General features: G+C 43.1%; 2 protein-coding genes across 2 annotated transcripts; both read left to right on the top strand.

The window, feature by feature from the left end:
- The first annotated feature begins 55 nt into the window (after positions 1 to 55).
- CSUI_003639 (nuclease and tudor domain-containing protein) lies at positions 56 to 14,874 on the top strand. The gene is made up of 13 exons (XM_068063835.1): positions 56 to 915; positions 2,303 to 2,596; positions 3,456 to 3,833; positions 4,640 to 4,884; positions 6,232 to 6,480; positions 7,578 to 7,805; positions 8,714 to 8,938; positions 9,475 to 10,023; positions 11,048 to 11,203; positions 11,865 to 12,042; positions 12,794 to 12,946; positions 13,736 to 13,931; positions 14,506 to 14,874. The coding sequence occupies exons 1-13, from the start codon at positions 843 to 845 to the stop codon at positions 14,516 to 14,518; spliced, it is 2,937 nt and encodes a 978-aa protein (XP_067924189.1). The 5' UTR covers positions 56 to 842; the 3' UTR covers positions 14,519 to 14,874.
- A 2,089-nt stretch (positions 14,875 to 16,963) lies between these two features.
- On the top strand, positions 16,964 to 18,136 carry CSUI_003638 (ef hand domain-containing protein; the record flags this gene model as incomplete). The annotated part of the gene is made up of 1 exon (XM_068063834.1): positions 16,964 to 18,136. The coding sequence occupies one exon, from the start codon at positions 16,964 to 16,966 to the stop codon at positions 18,134 to 18,136; it is 1,173 nt and encodes a 390-aa protein (XP_067924188.1).
- Between the last annotated feature and the right edge of the window lie 349 nt (positions 18,137 to 18,485).

The raw sequence follows: 18,485 nt of genomic DNA, 5'->3' as shown, positions 1-18,485 counted from the left end.
TTGCGCCTCGGAGGGTATAGGCTCTCTCGGGGAGTGAGCCTATATGCATGCGGATAGATGAAGAAGGCCCTCCCCAGAAAGGACGAACGATCGGTGTTCCTTCGTCCGAGAATTGAAGTAGAGTGATGAGGAGTGGTAGTAGTAGTCGTAGTAGTAGGAGGGAAAAAAGAGGGACTGGGTCACTTCTCCACTCACCGGATGGATGGATGATTGATCGATCGATCGTCCGTTCGTTCGTTCGTTTTCTTACTTGTTCTTTTTGGCTTGAGAAGTGAGGGGGTCGGCATCTATTGCTTCATCTCTGAGTATTCTCTTGGTGAACTTCGGCTTTCTCTTCTGTTTCTTTTTCACATTCTCTTCATTGTAGGAAAATCTCTTCTTCCTTCTCGGTTCTTGTTTCACTTCCTTCGGTGTATGTACACCGCAGGACATCCATCCATTCATCATCTATAGTCTTCAACGGGCGTCCCGCTGTTGCTCTTTTTTTTTCTTCGTTTTCTTCAGCAAGTCCCAAAGCTTCTTTCTATCACACAACACTATAGACCTTCTTTCTTCACTCCCTTTTGGAATCTTCTTGTCCTTTTTTCTTCTGTTTGTATTTTCTCTTCCTTGCTATCTCACTAACTTTGCTTTACGTCCCGTGTCGCCGGCGCTGCCGACAGGAGAATCTGATCGGCTTCTTCTCTTCACTCGCCGTTTCGCTCTATTCTTGGGAGGCAAAGAACCTTTTCCTCTTTGAACTGAGGCTGGCTTCTTCGTCTCTCTAGGATCTCTTGTTTCTATCAACTTTTTCTCTCTTTCTTTTCCCCGTCTTTTCGTCACTTCACTTCTATCTGATCAAGATGGCTGCGGGTACTGCTACCGTCAAGGAGGTGGTCTCAGGCGATACGCTTGTCCTTGTTGGTGTTCCTCGAGGTAAACAATTTTCTTTCTTTCTTTTCGTCTTCTCTGCTTTCTTCTTTTTCTCTCTTTACACCACAGATCGTCATTCTTCTTAGGAGAGCTATTCTGTAGTGAGAAAACGTGTTTGTCTCTCTTTGTCTCTTGACTGTTTTAACGACTGCAGCTATTTCCTTTCTTTTCTTTTGAAAGGTAGTGCCATTGCTTTCTTTGCATTTGTCTCTTATCACCATTTTTGTATTATTTGAGTAGATTCTCTTCGCCGTTGGTTAAGCTATGAGCCGTTTTCTTCACTTTCTTCATTTGCTCTCGAGAGAGAGATACTACACAATTCATTCATTTCTTTCTGCCGCTAGTCATAACGCCTTACACACGGATAGATAGATAGATAGATCGATAGAAGCTAGGCATAATGTACATACACACGGATAGATAGATACAGGGTTGATAGATAGATAGATAGAAGGTAGTTAGACATGAGATAGATAAAGATACATAGTTCAAAGGTCGACAAGTAGATAGACACAAAATAGGTGATAGATGGAGATGGGCAGGTACAACATTTTAGATGGAAAGGTGAAAGAGAGATAGGTAGACGATAGGTGAAAGATAGGTAGAAAACAATACAAGACATAGATGGATAGATGAAGGTAGATAGATAGACTGTGTGTGTTCCTGTCTCCCTCCTTACTCTCTCTTACGCCCCTCTCCCTTGCCGTCTCCCCTTTGATATTTCAGTTCTCTCTGTCGTTTAGATGGCTAAGAAGGGACTCACCAGATAGGAAGAGAAACAGAGAGTGTACAGAAATTTGTTTCTTTTTGCATCCTTCTTTCTCTCTCTTTCTCACTTTTTCGCAGTGAAGATGTGCATGTCTCCATCTGTCTCTTCAAGAGATCATTGAGAGAGGGATAGAGATACAAACATCTCCGAAAGGGGACAGGTTTCTCTGTCTTCAAGTGTATTTCGTATCTCTACATACCTATCGGATCTTCTTTCTCTTTCCATCTGTCATTTCCTTCACATGATTCCGTTGGATGAAGTCGTCTTCTCTTCACCTCTTGTCTTTTTCCCTATCACGAGAGGAGACACACACCCTAGAAATTTCTAAGGTGCCTATAGTTCTCTTCTTCGTACTTCTCTATCCATCTCCCCCCTTATCTGTATCATCTATCTTCTCGATGCCTCTCCCACTCCCTTTCATGAGAGACAAGGTCATTGACATATCGACAACTTTCCAACACACAGTCTCTCCATCTCTGTCTCCATCTCTTTCACCTCCTGTCTTCTCCCCTGTCTCTTCTACTTCCTTCTCTCTCATCTATACAAACACCCCACCTTTTCTCATTCTTCTTCTTCTCCTCCTCTCCTTTCTCTTTCTGTTTCTTTCTTTCTGTCCTACAGGGGGGCCGCCTCCTGAGAAGAGGATCTCCTTGTCCTCGATTCAAGCCCCTCGGATAGCGATGAAGGCTCCCAGTCAAGAGATTCAAGATGAGCCTTATGGCTGGACTGCTCGAGAGTTCATGAGGAATCGATTGATAGGCCAGCAAGTCGAGTTTAAGGTCGACTATTCCATCAATAATAGAGAGTACGGGACCGTCAAATACAATGGAGAGAACGTCGCCATTCCTCTTCTAAAGCAAGGGCTCGCCAAGCTCAGGCCTAATCGGAACCCTCCGTGTGCTCCCGATTATGATGGTATGCGACACAACAATCTAAAGCAAAAGAAAAAAGAAAGATGAAAGAAAGATAGATAGATAGATAGACAGATAGATATGTTTATGGAGATCATCATGACGTCTCTTCTTAAGTTTGGATCTTACGGACATATGTATGTATGGACACTACATCCGTAAAGATAGATAGATACATAGATAGATGAAAGATGGAGAGATAGGTAAATAAATAGATAGATAGATAGGTGAAAGATAGATGGATAGATAGTTAGACAAAATTCGGACATGTATACTATGTGGATGTGTGAGTGCATGATCGTGTGTCTTCTGGTAGGAGGAGAAGTTTTTTTCTTCTTCTTCTCCATTGACCTCATTCACATGTGATTTGCCTGTGTGAAATGTGACGGAAGCTTCGCATGGGGTGGTGGCTGATTCATGCTCTCTCTCTCTCTTTCCTTCTGCTGATCACCCCTGTCTCTCACCTACATATACGAAGTCTTCATATGTATCTCCTCCTCAGACTCTCTGTCTCTCGCACTCTCTCTACGACTACGTATATATAGATATGTCTTTGTCGTGAAATCTATCTATCTCTAGAGAGAGATAAATTACTCTTCTAACCTTTCCCATACTGCGTTCATGCCGCCCGATTCAAGTCAACTCTCTACCTGCCAAACTCTTATTCAATTTTCACCTTCCTATCTCCCGATAGATCCATCACCTTCTATCGATCTCTCAACAGTCCGTGTCCCTATCTAAGTAGGTTTGTATTTCTGTTTCTCTTCATCTCTCCACTCCAAGCGCGTGCCACGTGATCTTCATCTTTCTTCTTCTCCTCTGTCTCTTTCTCTCTCCCCGTGTTTCTCTCTCTGTCTCGATAGATTTACTTCAGTGTCAAGATTATGCGGAGCAGCGCCAGATAGGTGTATGGGAGACGGAGACAGCGAGTGGTGGAAGCGGGACAATCCGTGACATAACCTGGGCTATCAACAATCCCTCCTTTGTGAAGGATTTCGTCGCTCAATACAAGGGAAAGAAATTGGCAGGAATTGTGGAGTATGTACGTGATGGCAGTTCATTACGGATTTCTTTTCTCCTCCCTCAAAAGCCTAGCGAGCCGTTGAAGGTGGTTTATCTCCCTGTTCTTCTCTCGGGGATTCAGTGTGACGGATTCAAGAGAGAGAAAGTCACGACAGAAGACGGAGCCCCCCCACCAGCTGGAGGGGGAGAAGTCAAGTTAATCGCTGAACCTTATGCAGGTACGACCATCCAAAAGAGATGAGAGAAAAAGAAAGAAAGAAAGAAATGAAACATGCAACATACATGGATCAATACATGTATATACATACTTACCGTATACACCTACATACATACATGCATATTCATACACGAAGAAAGGAAAGAAGGAAGGAAGATGAGGTGTATATACATACATATATTTATATATACATAGAGAGCGAAAGAGATGGAGAGGCGTTGGAGTTGAGGGGGACGTCGGCAGGATGTGTTGCTTGAATAAATGGGTTGGGTTATGTTGTAGAGACATGCATGCATACACGAAGAAGAGAAAGAAAAGCAAGAAGGGGAGAAAGAAAGAAAGAGAGAAAAAGGAGCAAGAAAGCCTGGACACTTGGGAGCTTTCCTTTTCCTACAGTTATCTCGCTTTTCTTCTTCTTTCCTCTCTCTGTCTCTCTCTTCATTCCACATAGAGTCAAGATGGTCGATTCAACGAGGAAAGATTCCTGGAGATAGATAGATAGATAATACATCACATATGAGATCCTCGTCTCTCCCTAAATGATAGATACAAATAGGTAGGTAGATCGATGCCTACCGACCGCCGTTCTTTCCCCCCATTCTACGTAACACATATCTCTATATGTATATATCTATATATCTAAGACGATGTCTTTTCTCTCTTTTTCTCTCTCTCTCTCTGTGTATCTATCTTCTTTCTCTTGTCTCTCTGCATCACCTCTTTTTCTTTCATCTCTTCCCTGGGCCATTCCTTGGCTCTCCCTGTATCCTTCTTTGTGTCTCTCCCTTTCTTTCCTTTACTTCTCAGCTGAAGCGAAATTTTTCGTGGAGATTAGGCTTCTCAATCGAGACGTAGAAGTGCGGATCGAAGGCTGCGATGACTATGGAAATCTTCTAGGGAGTGTGTATCACCCCAAAGGCAATATTGCTGTTCTTCTCTTACAGAATGGCCTAGCGAAGATTCAAAACGGCACTCTATCTCTCACTGAGAATTCTTCTCAACTTCGCCAAGCGACCCAAGAAGCTCAGCAAAAGCAACTGAGAAAATGGAAGGTAAGCCACGACGGTCGTTCGTTCTCGTCTTCTTTCTTCTCCTCTTCATCTTCTGCGTCGACCTCTTCCCCGCTTTCTACTTGCTCTTAGCTCGTTTCTTCTCGATCTCCATGGTAGGACGTGGTCTTTGTAGAAGAAGAAGAGAGGGGGGGATGGGAGGGAGAGAGAAGGATTAGAGAGAGAGAGAGCAAAGATAACTGTGAGGGTAGCTAGCTCACAGAGAGGGGTAGTTAGCTAGCTAGCTAGCTATGGAGGTCTAGATTGGAAGCAGCGTGTGTCTATTGTTTCTCTCGTTTGTGTTGTTAGGAATAGTTCAGAGAGAGAGAGAGAGGGCGAGAGAAGAACGGAGAAGAGACTCGCCTCGGTCTCTCTGTCGTCTCGTCACTCTTTGTGTTTTCTACGTGTCACTTTTCCATAAGGATAGATACATACATTCAAGAGAGATAGAGATAGATAACTAGATACAGATAGGATACTAGATAGATAGGTAGACAGGCCGCATGCATGTATATATATATTTATGTCGGTATATATGTAGGTGAGCGTGGGGTATGAAAGAGACGGCAGGTGAGGCGCTAGGAGTAGACATTTCTTTAATACTAAGGAGAGTCATATGTACTTCCTTGTCTTTATGAATGTCTATCTCTCCCTATAGAGAGGTCCGTTCTGAAAAAGACCAAGAGCGCAATGTCTTGTATGTCTGGCTTACTATCATTTTTATAGCTAACTAGCTAGACACATCCTTCATAAATCTTCTCTTCGCTTCTTGTTGAAAGTTGATAGCTATCTCCAGCCATTCACTGAGTGCAAGTGTGTATCTGTGTATGTAGATATAGGTATGTGTAGATGTATTCGTGTATACAGACAGATGTATCTCCATTCATACATGTATGTGTAGAAGGTCAACAGAGATGAAAGGATATTCGTCTTATTCTGTTGTCTTTTCTTCTTGGGTTTCTCTCCCTCTCTGTCCCCGTTTAAGACATCTGCTCTTGATACATCGACTTTCATTGAATCTCTTTCTATACCTATCTCTACGTGGGTCTAGCTCTACCTCCATGTATCTCCTTGTACATACATCTACATGTATCCGTAGGTGTGTACACATACTTGTATGATGTAAATCTCTGTTTTCTCTCTTCACTCTTTCGTCTCTTTCCTCTCTGTCCTCCTGCCTATCTATTTATCTATCTCTCTTTCTGTATGTTCCAATCTTTGTCTGTCTATATGTTTCTTTGCATATGTTGTTTTTTCCTTTTTCTAATGGTTTTCTTCTCCTCCTGTTTCTTCTTCTTTCTCTCCCTCTTTCTTTCTTCTCTCTCTTCTTTCTCTCCCTCTTTTTCCTAGGGGTGGTCTTCATCTACAGCAGGCGTTACAGCGTCTTCGAAGAATTACATGGCGAAAGTTGCAGAAGTTTTGAGCGGAGATAGTATCATTCTTTCTCTTCCGGATGGCTCTGAGAGAAGAGTTTATCTCGCAAGTATCCGATGCCCTAGGCCAGGGAATCTTGTTCGTCAGAATTCCAAAGAAGAGGAAAGCATGGCAATGGAATGCAAAGAATTCGTGCGAAGGAAGATCATCGGGAAAAATGTAAAGGTAAAAAGAAGAAAGACGAGGAGGGATAGGGATTAAGACGGGTAGAGAGATAGACAGAGAGATATAGATCTATCTATGTAGCTGTGTTTCTTTCTATGTAGCTGTGTTTCTTCTCTCTTGGGGGATTTCTGCTTGCTTACAGGCAGATGATAAGATAGAGATAGGCAGATATATTGAAGATAGATTAAGAGATCTCTGGTTGTCTAGATAGGCGTGGAGATCGAATAGAGGAGTGGCGTAGACCTCGCTTCTTCTATATGCCTGCACAGAGAGGTAGATAGATGTTTTGGGACGCAGGTGTGTGTGTTGAGACAGATCTGTTTCTCTTGCTTGCCTCTCTCTTTCTCTTTGGCTCGTTTTTCTCTCTTTAGGTTTACCTACATCTCATCTTGAGTAGTCTGTTTGGGATCTCCCTGATAAGAAGAGAATGGTCTCTCCACGCTCAGTGACCCGTTAACTTTCTTTCTTTTCTCTTCTTTTGGTCTTACGTCTTCTCTTTAGCCCAACAGTTCAGTTGTCGAATTCCCTCATGCCATCAAGCATAAAGACCGACCCTCTATTCTAGATAGTGCCATGTGTATACGTAGGTATGGATCTCTATGGAGAAGAAGTCGTGTGTGTGAATAGAGGTGAAGATGAAGAATCGATTCATGGAGATCTATAATAGCTAGCTATACATGTATCTCTCCATATCGGGTGTGTCTATCAAGAGTACAGACTCAACCCTACCTTTATCCTGCATGCATGCACTTCACTCTCTCTGCGTGTAATTTTACGAATGGAATGCCTATCTCGATATCTATTTCCCTCCATCATCCCCTCTTCTCCATTAGATATGTTTCTGTATGAAGGATGTTCTCTTCTACGTACTAGTAGACAAGGTCTATTTCAACCCTTCAGAGACTCATGTGAGAAGAAGTGCTTCCTTCCCCCAGGCGTGTCTCATCCAGCTATCACCCACCTGTAATACTCCAGGGTTGTCCATACATGGTCTCCCAGTGTCTATCTCTCTATATATGTAGGTCGCATGAGAGTCATCGTATAAGCCATCTCCTTCACATGTCTATATACATATCTATGGTGTACGATGTTAACAGGTGATCTTGGAGTATATAAGAGATCCCCTGCCAAGTGCTACAGGAGCCGCTCTCCCTCCTGCGAGTGACGAGCAAGGCCGCATGCACTTCGTTAGTCTGTGGATCCCCAATTCGACAAAAGATACAGACCCGAATCAAACGAAGAATTGTCAGAATATCGCTGAGCTTCTTCTCCAGAATGGCTTAGCGAGAACCATTCCTCATCGTGCGGATGACGAAAGAGCGACGGTATGTCTCCTCCTCTCTTTTCTTCGCGACTCTCTGGAGACCTTCAGGAATGGTCAAAAGAGAACAAAGAAGGCATTTCGTGCTCTATTCTTTCTCTTCGTCTTCCGCTTTCTCTCGCATGAAAGACCTAAAGAAATACAGATAGGGGAGTAGGATGTCGCTCTCTCTTAGTTTCTGTGAAGGGTGGAGAGTCTGTATGTGTGTAGAGATCCATTGATGCTCTATTCACTTAGCCAAGTCCATCGGTCTGTATATGTCTGTATGTGTTGGTTGCTGAAGGTGCAAAAGGTACATGTATGTATACGTATGTGTATCCGTCTTTATGTATGTGTTATGTGTGTATATATGTGGCTGTATTGGTCTTCGTATCTTGATGGAGTTGCCGTATATACATCTACATACACATACATAGAGATATAGATTCATACGTATATCTGCGTATACGTAGAGAGGAATGAGAGTCATCAACCATTGATTCAGAATTACGGTAGTTGAGTCTTCTGTCTGTTTGACGAGGTTCAGAAAGACATCCACCCTATGAAGAAGATAGATAGATAGGTAGATTAAAGATAAATAGATAGATGGATAGGGAGACGTCTGTTTGACTCTTCATCTGTAGGGTGTATAGAAGGTGAGCGAAGTGGACATGCGCTTGTCTGTATGTATATCTGCATATATACATTGTATATACCTATATATATCTACAGTTGTCTTTTTCTCTTGTGTGTATCAAGTGCATGCTGTTTGAAGTGTTTTCTTCGTGTATGCGAAAGAAGCAGAGAGTCTTTTTCTTCTTGTCCCTTAATGTGTTCGATCCATCGTCTCGCCCCTATGAGCTAAAGCCACACTTTCATGTGTTCTTCTTTATCTATCTAACTGTGTGGGGTGTCTCGTTCTCTCTATCTTAGGAGTATGAGAAGTATGTGGAACTAGAGCAGACAGCGGCGCAGCAGAAGAAGGGACTGCATGCACCTCAACAGCAATGGAAGCTTCATCGAGTGATCGACCTCTTAGGGCCTGCGAATGCCCAGAGAGCCAACGCTTATCTTCAACAGCTCGAAAGAATTCCTCGTCTTGATGGGATTGTCGAGTATGTCTTCGGAGCGGCCAGATTCAAGATACGGATCCCATCGGTAAGAGAAAGAAGAAAGAAAGGAGAGAGGAGAGACGGAAGGAGGTGTTCGTTCTATGGGTCTTGCTGCTTTTCCCATGGTCTGTATACTCACCTGTGTGTGTATGTGTTGCTTCATATGTGGAGATAGATGGGTAGATCAAAGACAGATACATAGATAGGTAGGTAGATAGATAGATAGAGAGGTGTTTCTTTTTTAGGTGTAGATAGAGACTGTGTGACAATAATGGGGGTTGGTGCATGCACATGAGGATGTTGTCTCGTGGGAATGAATGGAGAAGATAGTGAGAGATGGTTGTAGGGACAACTTCCTTGCTCCTCTTGTTGCTTCACGTGGCTGTCTCTCTTTCTCTCTCTTCTCTATGTTCTTTTCTTCTCTTAATCTCTCCACCTCTCTGGAATGACTTCAACGACCGTCTCCTCCTCCCTCTTCCGATGACATCCCCCCATTCTCTCTTTCTTTTCTTTCCTCCTTTCTTCTTTGTCGTCTTCTCTTCTGTTCTTTTCTCTCATCATCCTCATCTTTTTCCTCTTTAGCAAAACATCGCGATATCTTTCTCTCTTGGAGGCATTCGTTCGCCTCAATCGGCCCCTCGTTCTTCCTCTTCTTCTTCGACGAATGTGAAAGACCGAGCCTCTGCTCCAGGAGCGGGAGCAGGGCGATCCCGTGATGCCGAGCCATATGGAGACGAGGCCTTAGCTTATTCAAGATCTCACGTCTTACAGAGAGATGTGCAAATCAAAATAGATTCATGTGATCGGGGCGGCAACTTCATTGGAAGTCTATGGTATGGAACAGGTGGAGGCCCTGGGGGCAGCAGCTCTCATCAGAAGCACGCCGATTTAGCTGTGGAGCTGTTGGAGTTGGGCTATGCTCATACTGTTGACTTTTCTCTGGCGAGATGTCCGAATAAAGACAAGCTGGTCGAGGCTGAAGAGAAAGCTAAGAAGGCAAGGATCAATATATGGAGCTTACCGGGGGCTTTAGAGGCTGAAGAATCCACCGTGAAAGAAATGGAGGTCGATGAGGTTCTCCCGGAGGTCTGCGTCTCCCATGTTGAAGGAATAACTCACTTCTATATACAGGTAACTTTCTTTCGCAGAAAAGAAGGATAGTTGAGATAGGAGAGAAAATGTGGGAGCTAGGGCGCATCTTCTTCGCCGAAAGATATATCTATGGAGAAAGATGATCTAAGGAAAGAAGGAAAGAAAGAGGGAGAGAAAGAGAGGCAGGTATAGATGGATATGGGATGTATTTTTGTGAAGAAAGGAATAGGGTGAAGAAAGAGAGTCGAACTTTCCACACACAACGTTGCATCGAGTCTTGAACATATAGAGAGAGAGACATTGTGACTGAAAGATTAAAGATAGATAGATGTTGTATCCACTTGGAGTTTCGATACACGTCTCTCTCGCTTTCTCTCTGGGTATAGATGTATCCATGTAGAGGTTCCGTATAATTATATCTATACAGATGAGAGATGTGTGTTGGAGAATGTCTAGTTAGTGTGAGTGTCGCTGAGGGTATGCACATGCAATAGGTCGTGTTGCACGTGTTGCGAGGAGAGACACAGATAGATTTCTATATCTCTCGATACATCCATAGTCTCCCTATGCACGCCGACATTCTCATACCAACTGGATGCTTCAAGACACCTTTCTGTAGAGATAGACATACATTACATGAACCCTGTAGAGATACATATCTTTATGTCTTTCTGTGGCAGGGCCGAGCGTGCACTATGTCGGTCTATATGTACAAACATATCTATTTATCTCTCTATCTTTAATCTACCTATCTATATATCTTCAATCTATCTATCTATCTTTAATCTGCCTATCTTTAATCTATCTAATATCTATCTGCATTTAGGTTAGATATAGACTCGATACATCGTGCGATCAGCAGGACATGGGCATGTTGGTCGTATCGCTTGTTCTTCTTCTTCACCCCTGTCCTCGAGAGCTGAAGGTGGTGTTTCTCTCAATAGTAGTAGAAGTAGCGAGTCTTTCCATAGCGCTACTGGGACCTTCATAGCATCTCTGTGTCTCTTTTTCTTTCTTCTTTTTGATCTTAGTTGTTTTATCTCTTTCTCTTCTTTCTTGATAGGAGCCTAGTAGCTCTCAGCTTCATAATGTGATGTCTGCACTACAAGAATATGGAGCTAGCGACACTCCTTCCCATGGAGTAGATGATGTATATACACCCGGAGGTTTACCTAGGAAGGGAGAAGTCGTTATCGGAAGATTCACTGCTGATAATATGGTAAGATATCGAAGCCGCACACGCCATCACACCTCTCTTCTCTTTCTCCTTTCTCTTCTTCCTCTTCTTTCTTTTTTCTGTCTCATCGAAAGGCAAGTCTTGCAGCTTCCTTTCCTTCTTGCTCGACGGCTGTCACATATGTAGATCATGCACATGCTTACATACGCATCTACATACATACATAGAGAGTCAGTGGGTTCTCAGAAGATCTGCTGTGTGTGAAGTCTACCAAGAGAAAAGAGTGTATATGCATTTACATATGTATATATATATATATATGTAGTATATATAAGTAACACACAAGATTCTTCAGAGAGATGTATGGAGAGAAGGTTGTTGTGTATGGTGATTGAAGGACTTCTCTCTATATACTTCTGTGTCTATTACATACATATAGGTATATCTATCTATCTATATATTAGCGTATCTGTGACTACTGGTGTGTATATGATCTGTACAAATAGACTACATCTATCTCTATATAGATGTATATGTATCGTGCATATATATGTGTGTATCAGGAGGATGTGTCGGGAGAGCTTCTCGTCGTGGCCGTGTTTGCTCTCCATTCCTGACTGAGCGAAATAAGAGAAGAGAAGAGCTCTGAGAAGTGCCGCTTATCTCTCATTCTCTGCTTCTTTCTTTTCTTCTTCCTTTGCAGTGGTATCGAGCACGTGTAGAAGGGCGAGATTCCTCGAGTGGATCATCCGTCCAGATTTCTGTGACGTACATCGATTTTGGGAACAAGGAAGTTCTTCCCCTAGAATCGATTCGTCGATTGCCCGATGCAGTCTCGACTGCCAAATATCCTCCTCAAGCCAAACTCTGCGCTCTTTCAGGTATACCGCACCACCACCACCACCACTCCTCCTCCTCATGTTCTATACAACTTCTCATCAATCTCTCTCCAAGAAAGAAAGAAAGAAAGGAGGGGTTTCTTAGGAGTTGTTGACCTGTATGTGGAAGTCTTCTTTCGTACCTGACGAGCGATTGGATCGCATTCTGCTGAAAAAGTGATGCTGAAGAAAAGCATGTAGGAGAAATCTCTCTGTACGTATATAAATATGTCTATATAGAAATATAGATATACGTATGTGTAGGAGTATGTATGTATGCATGTGTAGTATATCCGTATATATATATATATATGGGTGAAGATGGTACATTTCGATTGGTAGTGTCTTCGTCTTTTTGTGTTGAAGTTACATACCTATGTGAGAGGTGAGGGGGCAGTGTTTCTTCTCTCCATTCTCTACACCCTTTCTCAAGAAGTCCCATCCAGTCTCTCTCCTCGTCTTATATACGAAGAAGAAGATGTAGCGCATCCATCGATGTCTTTCCCCCTCAACGGACAGATCACATGAATCTTCTCGCCGACTTCTTTCTTTCTATCACTATCAAGAGATACCAGAGAGAAACTTCCTTCTTTATCTTTCTTCTCTCTTCCCTCTCTACATCCCCTCCCCTCCGACGCAAATACATACATCTGCGTGTCTGTCTATCACTCTATCTATCGATCTCTCTCTGGACATGCATGCACGCATGCATCTTTCACTTTTTCCCTCGTATTCTTTTCTTTTTTTTTTCTAGGGTTGCTTCCTCCTCCTGAAATGGACTTCGAGGCCGCAGCGTATCTCGATGACTTGACTCGGAATCTTGTCTTTCAGTGCAAAGTTGAGAAGATCGATACCCAGAAGAAACGTCACTGCATTCTTACACCTCAAGAAGAAGTCGGCTTAAGTAGTAAGCTATCATCCAAGAAAAGAAAGTTTGAAAGAAAGGAAATTAAATGGAGAACACAAAGTGATCTGTCCTCTCTCTTTCTTTGTGTGAAGGCTGTGAACGAGGGCTCTCCGCTCTTGTGAATTGGAGAACGTCTTAATGAAAAAGGAACGAAAGAAAAAGAAGAGAGATTCGTTTGGGGAGAAGGGAAAGTTTTGGTAGTGGAATAGGCTGGCGTTTTGGCTGTCGATGTAGAGAGACGAGACAGTGGAGAATTCTGATGATAAGAAATGTCGAGGCCTATGACCACGTGGATGGTCATGTGTTGTTGGGGTGTATGTACACCAGAAAAGCAAGAAGGTCTATGGCTAAGAAAACCCAGACACAATCTATCGTAGACTTACATGCACACATAGAAGAAGAATGTTGTCCTGTCGTGGGTGAAGAAGCACTTCCATAGATGGCACCACGCCGATCGTAGATGAAAGGAATGCGAAGAAACCTGTTTCTCATTTGCTCTCATATATGTCTATATACACACCTGTATACACTACGGCGGCTTATAGGCAGAAGTAGGCATGACTATCAGAGTGTACATACACCTCCACATGTGTACCTTCTCATTGGAGATAGGTGGATGTATTGAGTTTCGTGTAAATCGTGAAGGATTGGTCACCTTCATGACTCCAGATCAATCGAGCGTTATTGTCTCCGTCTTTCTTTCGCCCTTTCTTCTTTCTTCTTGACTTTCTGTCCCTTTTTTTTCCTCTCTTTTCTGTTGTTTCATCCGCTTTCTTGGAAATCTAACAGAGAACGGGAATACAGTGAATGAGAAACTGCTTCGTAACGGCTTAGCTCTTCTTGATAAGAAATCGAAGACAAAATACTTCCATCGCTTTCAAGTCGAAGAAGAAGCTGCGCGTAAAGCTCATGTGAATGCGTGGAGATACGGCGACTGCGGAGGAGATGAACCCGAAGATGACTTCCCTTCACTCAATGGCCGAGGGTAAGAGGATGATAGTGTCTCTGAGGTGTATGTACACCCGACATTCACATGGGATGGTGATGTTGTTCGTCTGGTTTTACTGGAGGGGGAGAGGAAGTGTTGCAAGAGCAATGCATGCATGGAGATACTTAGATAAGGGGGGGCATGTAGAGAAAGGAAAGAAGAGAAGATCAACAAAAGAAAGAAAAGTCTTGTAAGATGTGTAGGGGAAGATGTAGATGCACGTACAGCTGAAAAGTGCATGCAGTTGGCGAGTGTCGAGAAAGAAGTACTTTTTATGTATCTGTGGACTACATACACCGTCACACATGTTTGGGGTTGGCAGTACGCCAGGGAAGTCAGTCATTCAAACAGACAAATGGCACAAGAGGAGAAGAGGAGGAATTGAATAGCAACAAATGCGCATACGTAGACGGATTATATAGATAATAGATTGATTAAAGATAGATAGATAGATTCGAGAAAGACTAGCGATAGAGGGATAGATAAAGACAGGTTAAGGATAGATGGAGAGGAGAGACTTGAAGAGTGAAGAGCAGTTTTTTTCTTTTGCTTTTTTGTGTTCTTTTCTCAGGGGAAGACGCTAAACAACGGATAAAGATGAAAGGAAGTTTTTTCTTTATCTATTTATCTATCTTTCCATCTGTCTATCTTTAGTCTGTCTCTTTGTCTATGTCTCTGCTTTTTTTTTCTTAAGGGTGGGTCAATGAGTTCTAAATGCCAGGAGAAAGGAAGAGGTAAAGAAGGAGAAAGAAGCCGTTTACATAGATATTTTTCGGAGCTATTCGAAATGTCACATCTATCTCTTCTTTTCTGTCTTCTCTTTCTTTCCTTCTTTCTTACATTAGTATTCAACGTATCTTCAGCTCTCCCTGAAGACTTCTTTCTTTCTTTTCCTGAATTCTTTCCTACATTCTGATACCACATCATGCTTGTTAGGGTATACGTACACCTGGAGGGTTGTTACGTACAAGATCTTTCATCTCGCCTTCACTTTATTCTGAATGAATCCGAAACTCTTCTCTCCTTTCTTTTCTAATCGAAAAGAACATTCCCTCTCTCCCGCTAAAGCAGTCCTTTGAGTTCTCTTCCCTGACGGTTAACTCTGACTCAATTTCGCCTCACGAAGATAGTCAAGGGAAGAAGGTAGAGACAGATAGCATAGTCAGCTAGCTAGCTGCATAGATTCTTATGGTTAAAACAGATAGAAGTAGACAGGTAGAAAGTCGCAACGCACGAGGACGCAGACAGTTAGGTCATTGTGAATCGACAGGAAAGAAGGAAAGCAGTTTAGTAAAGAAGTTTTCTTTTTTCTCTCTTCAGTAGTAGGGGAACGAGGTGTATGTACACCCGAAAGACTGATGCTTGACTGACAAGAGGAGTGACGGAAAAAGATTAAAAAGATCGTTTTTTAGAAAGTAGGCGTTTGTATGGACAATCGATGACTTTCGAGTCTTCTTTTATGCTAGAATTCATCCAGAGATAGAGACCATATCTGCGTCCATGAACAACATTGACCTCGGAAGGAATGTTTAGCACTTCTCTTGTCGCTCGTTTTTTGCTTGTGTCTCGTTTTCGTTGCATTCATAAATGTTCCTTTTTCTGGTGTACATAAAGCCGAAAGAAAGGAAACGAAGAGACCAGCTCATACCACGCTGAGACGTTAGCTGATCACTATGATATCTTTCGAATACTAAGGAGGCCTTCCTCGTAAAGATTGCTGCGTTTTTCCTCCTTTCTGCTCACTGGGCAGTGAAGACTTTGTCTCTCCTTGGAATAAGATTGAGAAAGAAACGGCGATACCAAGAAAAAAGGACTTCTTTCATCCTGTTCTCTACGCAAAAGAGAGAGAAGTCAGCCGAAGACATGGACTATTTTCTGTCCTGAGCTAGATTATCTGACTTGTCTCCTAATTACTATCGTCACAGCTTCAAACGGCTTTCTTTCTACAAAGCATTCACTCGCGTTTCTTCTACCGTCACTGGATCGATAGGGAGGGAGAAAGATATCTTATCATCATTCTCATAATACGCTGCTACTGCATGGGCTTCCAGTCTTAGGCTGCTGTTGATGGTGTATGTGGGTTCAAGTGCATATGCAGCTATAGGAACGAGAAGGGGCTTGAAGTGTATATACAGCTGTAGTAAGGAGCGAGAAGTGCCGTCTCCGTTCGTGTTCTTTTTTTCCTTTTGGATTTCCTTGCTGAGTTTTATCTTGAAGAGAAACAGATTAACAATAGCTAGGTACTCCTTCTACGTAGTTTTAAAGAGAGATTTCTAGTCAACGTCTTCGAACTCGTTTCCCCGTCCTTCTCATTCTTCAACAACGAGCGGACGGCATAAGACACCGAGGTTACGCAGTTGGGAAAGAAATGAAGCAATCTCTCTTACTCATCTCACCACTGTCGGGCGCATCTCCTTTCGACAGAAGATTCGTAAGAAGTCGCTCTCTCAGCTGCGAGCAAAGATTTCTCACGGCTGAAGTGAATGAGCAGAAGACCGCGATGTGATAAGAGTCGACGGTAGGAAGACTGCCGGGTGTGAAAACACACAAAGAGGTGCCTCTCTTTGGGTTGTATTATTCACGTCGTTTGCTTCTGTACGAAGTGAAGGAAGGATGAAAGACAACACGTCTGCGAAGCCTTGCTTTCCATACACAGAGGTGTGTGGTCGTGCATGCATGCATGCAGCCCCTCCAGGCAGCTTGGCGGGCAGCGGGAAGAGAGAGAAAGTCAATCGACGTTTTTTTCTTCTTCCTCGTTCTCACCCAATGATGTGATGACGTTCCCCACGTCTTCATGAGAAGAAACTTTGGAAGAAAAGAAAGTGTAATGAAGTTCTTCTCCAGCCAATAGAAAGAAAGAAAGCAGCACAGCAGCCTGAAAACGACCGCCACCGTGTATTGTCCCCTAACTTGTTGAGCATGTCGTGAGTGCATGCAGTCCATTCACAATCCATCGCAGCTTTTTTACACCTCGAGCTCTATGTCTCTAATGTCCCCCCACCCCACAACCTAATCCTATATAACTCATCATGACTTCATCTTCTTCTTCCTCCTCTTCTGCAGCAGGACTTCCTTTATGGCACAAATCGACTCCTACTCGCTTAGTCGGTTCCCCGCCTCCTCTGGCCAGGAGAAGACGACGTTCGTATTTAACAGGAAGAGAGATTCAGCATTACTTAACACCTCAAGAAATCTTGCCGCTCCGCGTTGTCTTTTCATCGTTAGATCAGAACCAAGATGGCTATTTGGATGCTCATGACCTCCAGAGAAGTCTCTATCACGACGGCGTGTCGATCTCTCAACAAGTAGCTAAAGAATATGTATGGGAGATCGACGAAGATGGAGACGAAAGATTGAGCTTTCCGGACGTGGCTTATCTCTATGTGAAAGCAACGAAATCTACCATGTATAGTAAGACAGGGGAACCTAAGAAGCTACTCAATTACTTGATCTATCGCTTGATAGATGTGGAAAGGAACGGAAGTCTCAAGCCGGACGATGTCTACTCCTACCTGTGTCATATCATGACGAAAGATTCAGCTAGTCAGAATATGAAGAAGATCTTTGGAACGTCAAGTGACTCTTCCAAGATTTCGCGAGTGACTCTAAATCAGTGGTTGAGTCTTCTTAATACATCTCTATGGGAAGCGGATATTCCTATTCTCGATAACTCGAAAAAGAAGCCCTCGAAAGAAGAAGATCTTCGTGATAAGAATCTCTCTAGGTTGAGAAACGAGTCTGTCATACATCATAAAGTAGATGATCATCTTGATATACGAGAACTCTATGAAAACATGAAAGAGGTACAGAAAAGTCTTAGAGGCGGAGGAGCAGCATCGCCAACTAAGAATCTTCGAGCGTCTGCCTATAGCCAGGCCAGTGGATCTTCAATGATCAGAAATGCCTCTCCATCTCTTACAGGAAGAGGAGCAGGGGGGTCTATGGCATCTTCTTCTACTTCAAAGAAATTCTCTTCATCGATACTTAAGAATCGCACAAGAAGACTTTCAGAAAGCAATAGCAGTTCAAGTTCTTCTTCTTCTGCAGCAGGGGGTGAGGGAAAGGGTTGGGTCATCGGGCGGGTGGAGACAGGAGCGTCTCCTCCTAGTAAGAAGATAGCGAGAAAGAGTAGACCAGGAACAGGTTCCTCTTCACAAGGAAAGTCACTTCGCATTGAATTGCCACTAAACAGAGAAAGGTAAGAAAGAAAGAAGGAAAGAGAGAAAGAAAGAAAGAGTTCGTGAGAAGGGAGAGAATAGAGCCAATGAAGAGAGAGATATGAACGAAGAAGAAGAGACAGATAACTCAATGAAGCCTTAAAGTAGTGATAGACAGAAGAGGATTCTTTCCTTTCAATAAGAAAACGAAGTTTCTATTCTCCGAAAAGCTCACTCTTGTTTACGGCTTCTTCTTCTGTCCTTTCTCTGTGTGAACAATGAGTAACTTTGGCTGTCGAGATTCTTATGCCGTTGGATGATGCCCTACCAACTTTGACTCTCGCCCTGCCTTCCTTCCTACTCCACTCCACCCAATTAGACAGGAGATCTGTCT

Source organism: Cystoisospora suis (assembly GCF_002600585.1).
Source record: "Cystoisospora suis strain Wien I chromosome Unknown contig_1643, whole genome shotgun sequence".
Classification (NCBI taxonomy): Eukaryota; Apicomplexa; class Conoidasida; order Eucoccidiorida; family Sarcocystidae; genus Cystoisospora; species Cystoisospora suis.
This window is presented reverse-complemented; position numbering and strand designations above follow the sequence as displayed.

Coding starts and splice junctions, on each gene's coding strand:
- CSUI_003639 (XM_068063835.1), top strand. CDS start 843: ATGGCTGCGGGTACTGCTACCGTCAAGGAGGTGGTCTCAGGCGATACG. Junction 8,939..9,474: donor TCAAGATACGGATCCCATCG/GTAAGAGAAAGA, acceptor TTTCCTCTTTAG/CAAAACATCGCGATATCTTT. Junction 12,043..12,793: donor CAAACTCTGCGCTCTTTCAG/GTATACCGCACC, acceptor TTTTTTTTCTAG/GGTTGCTTCCTCCTCCTGAA.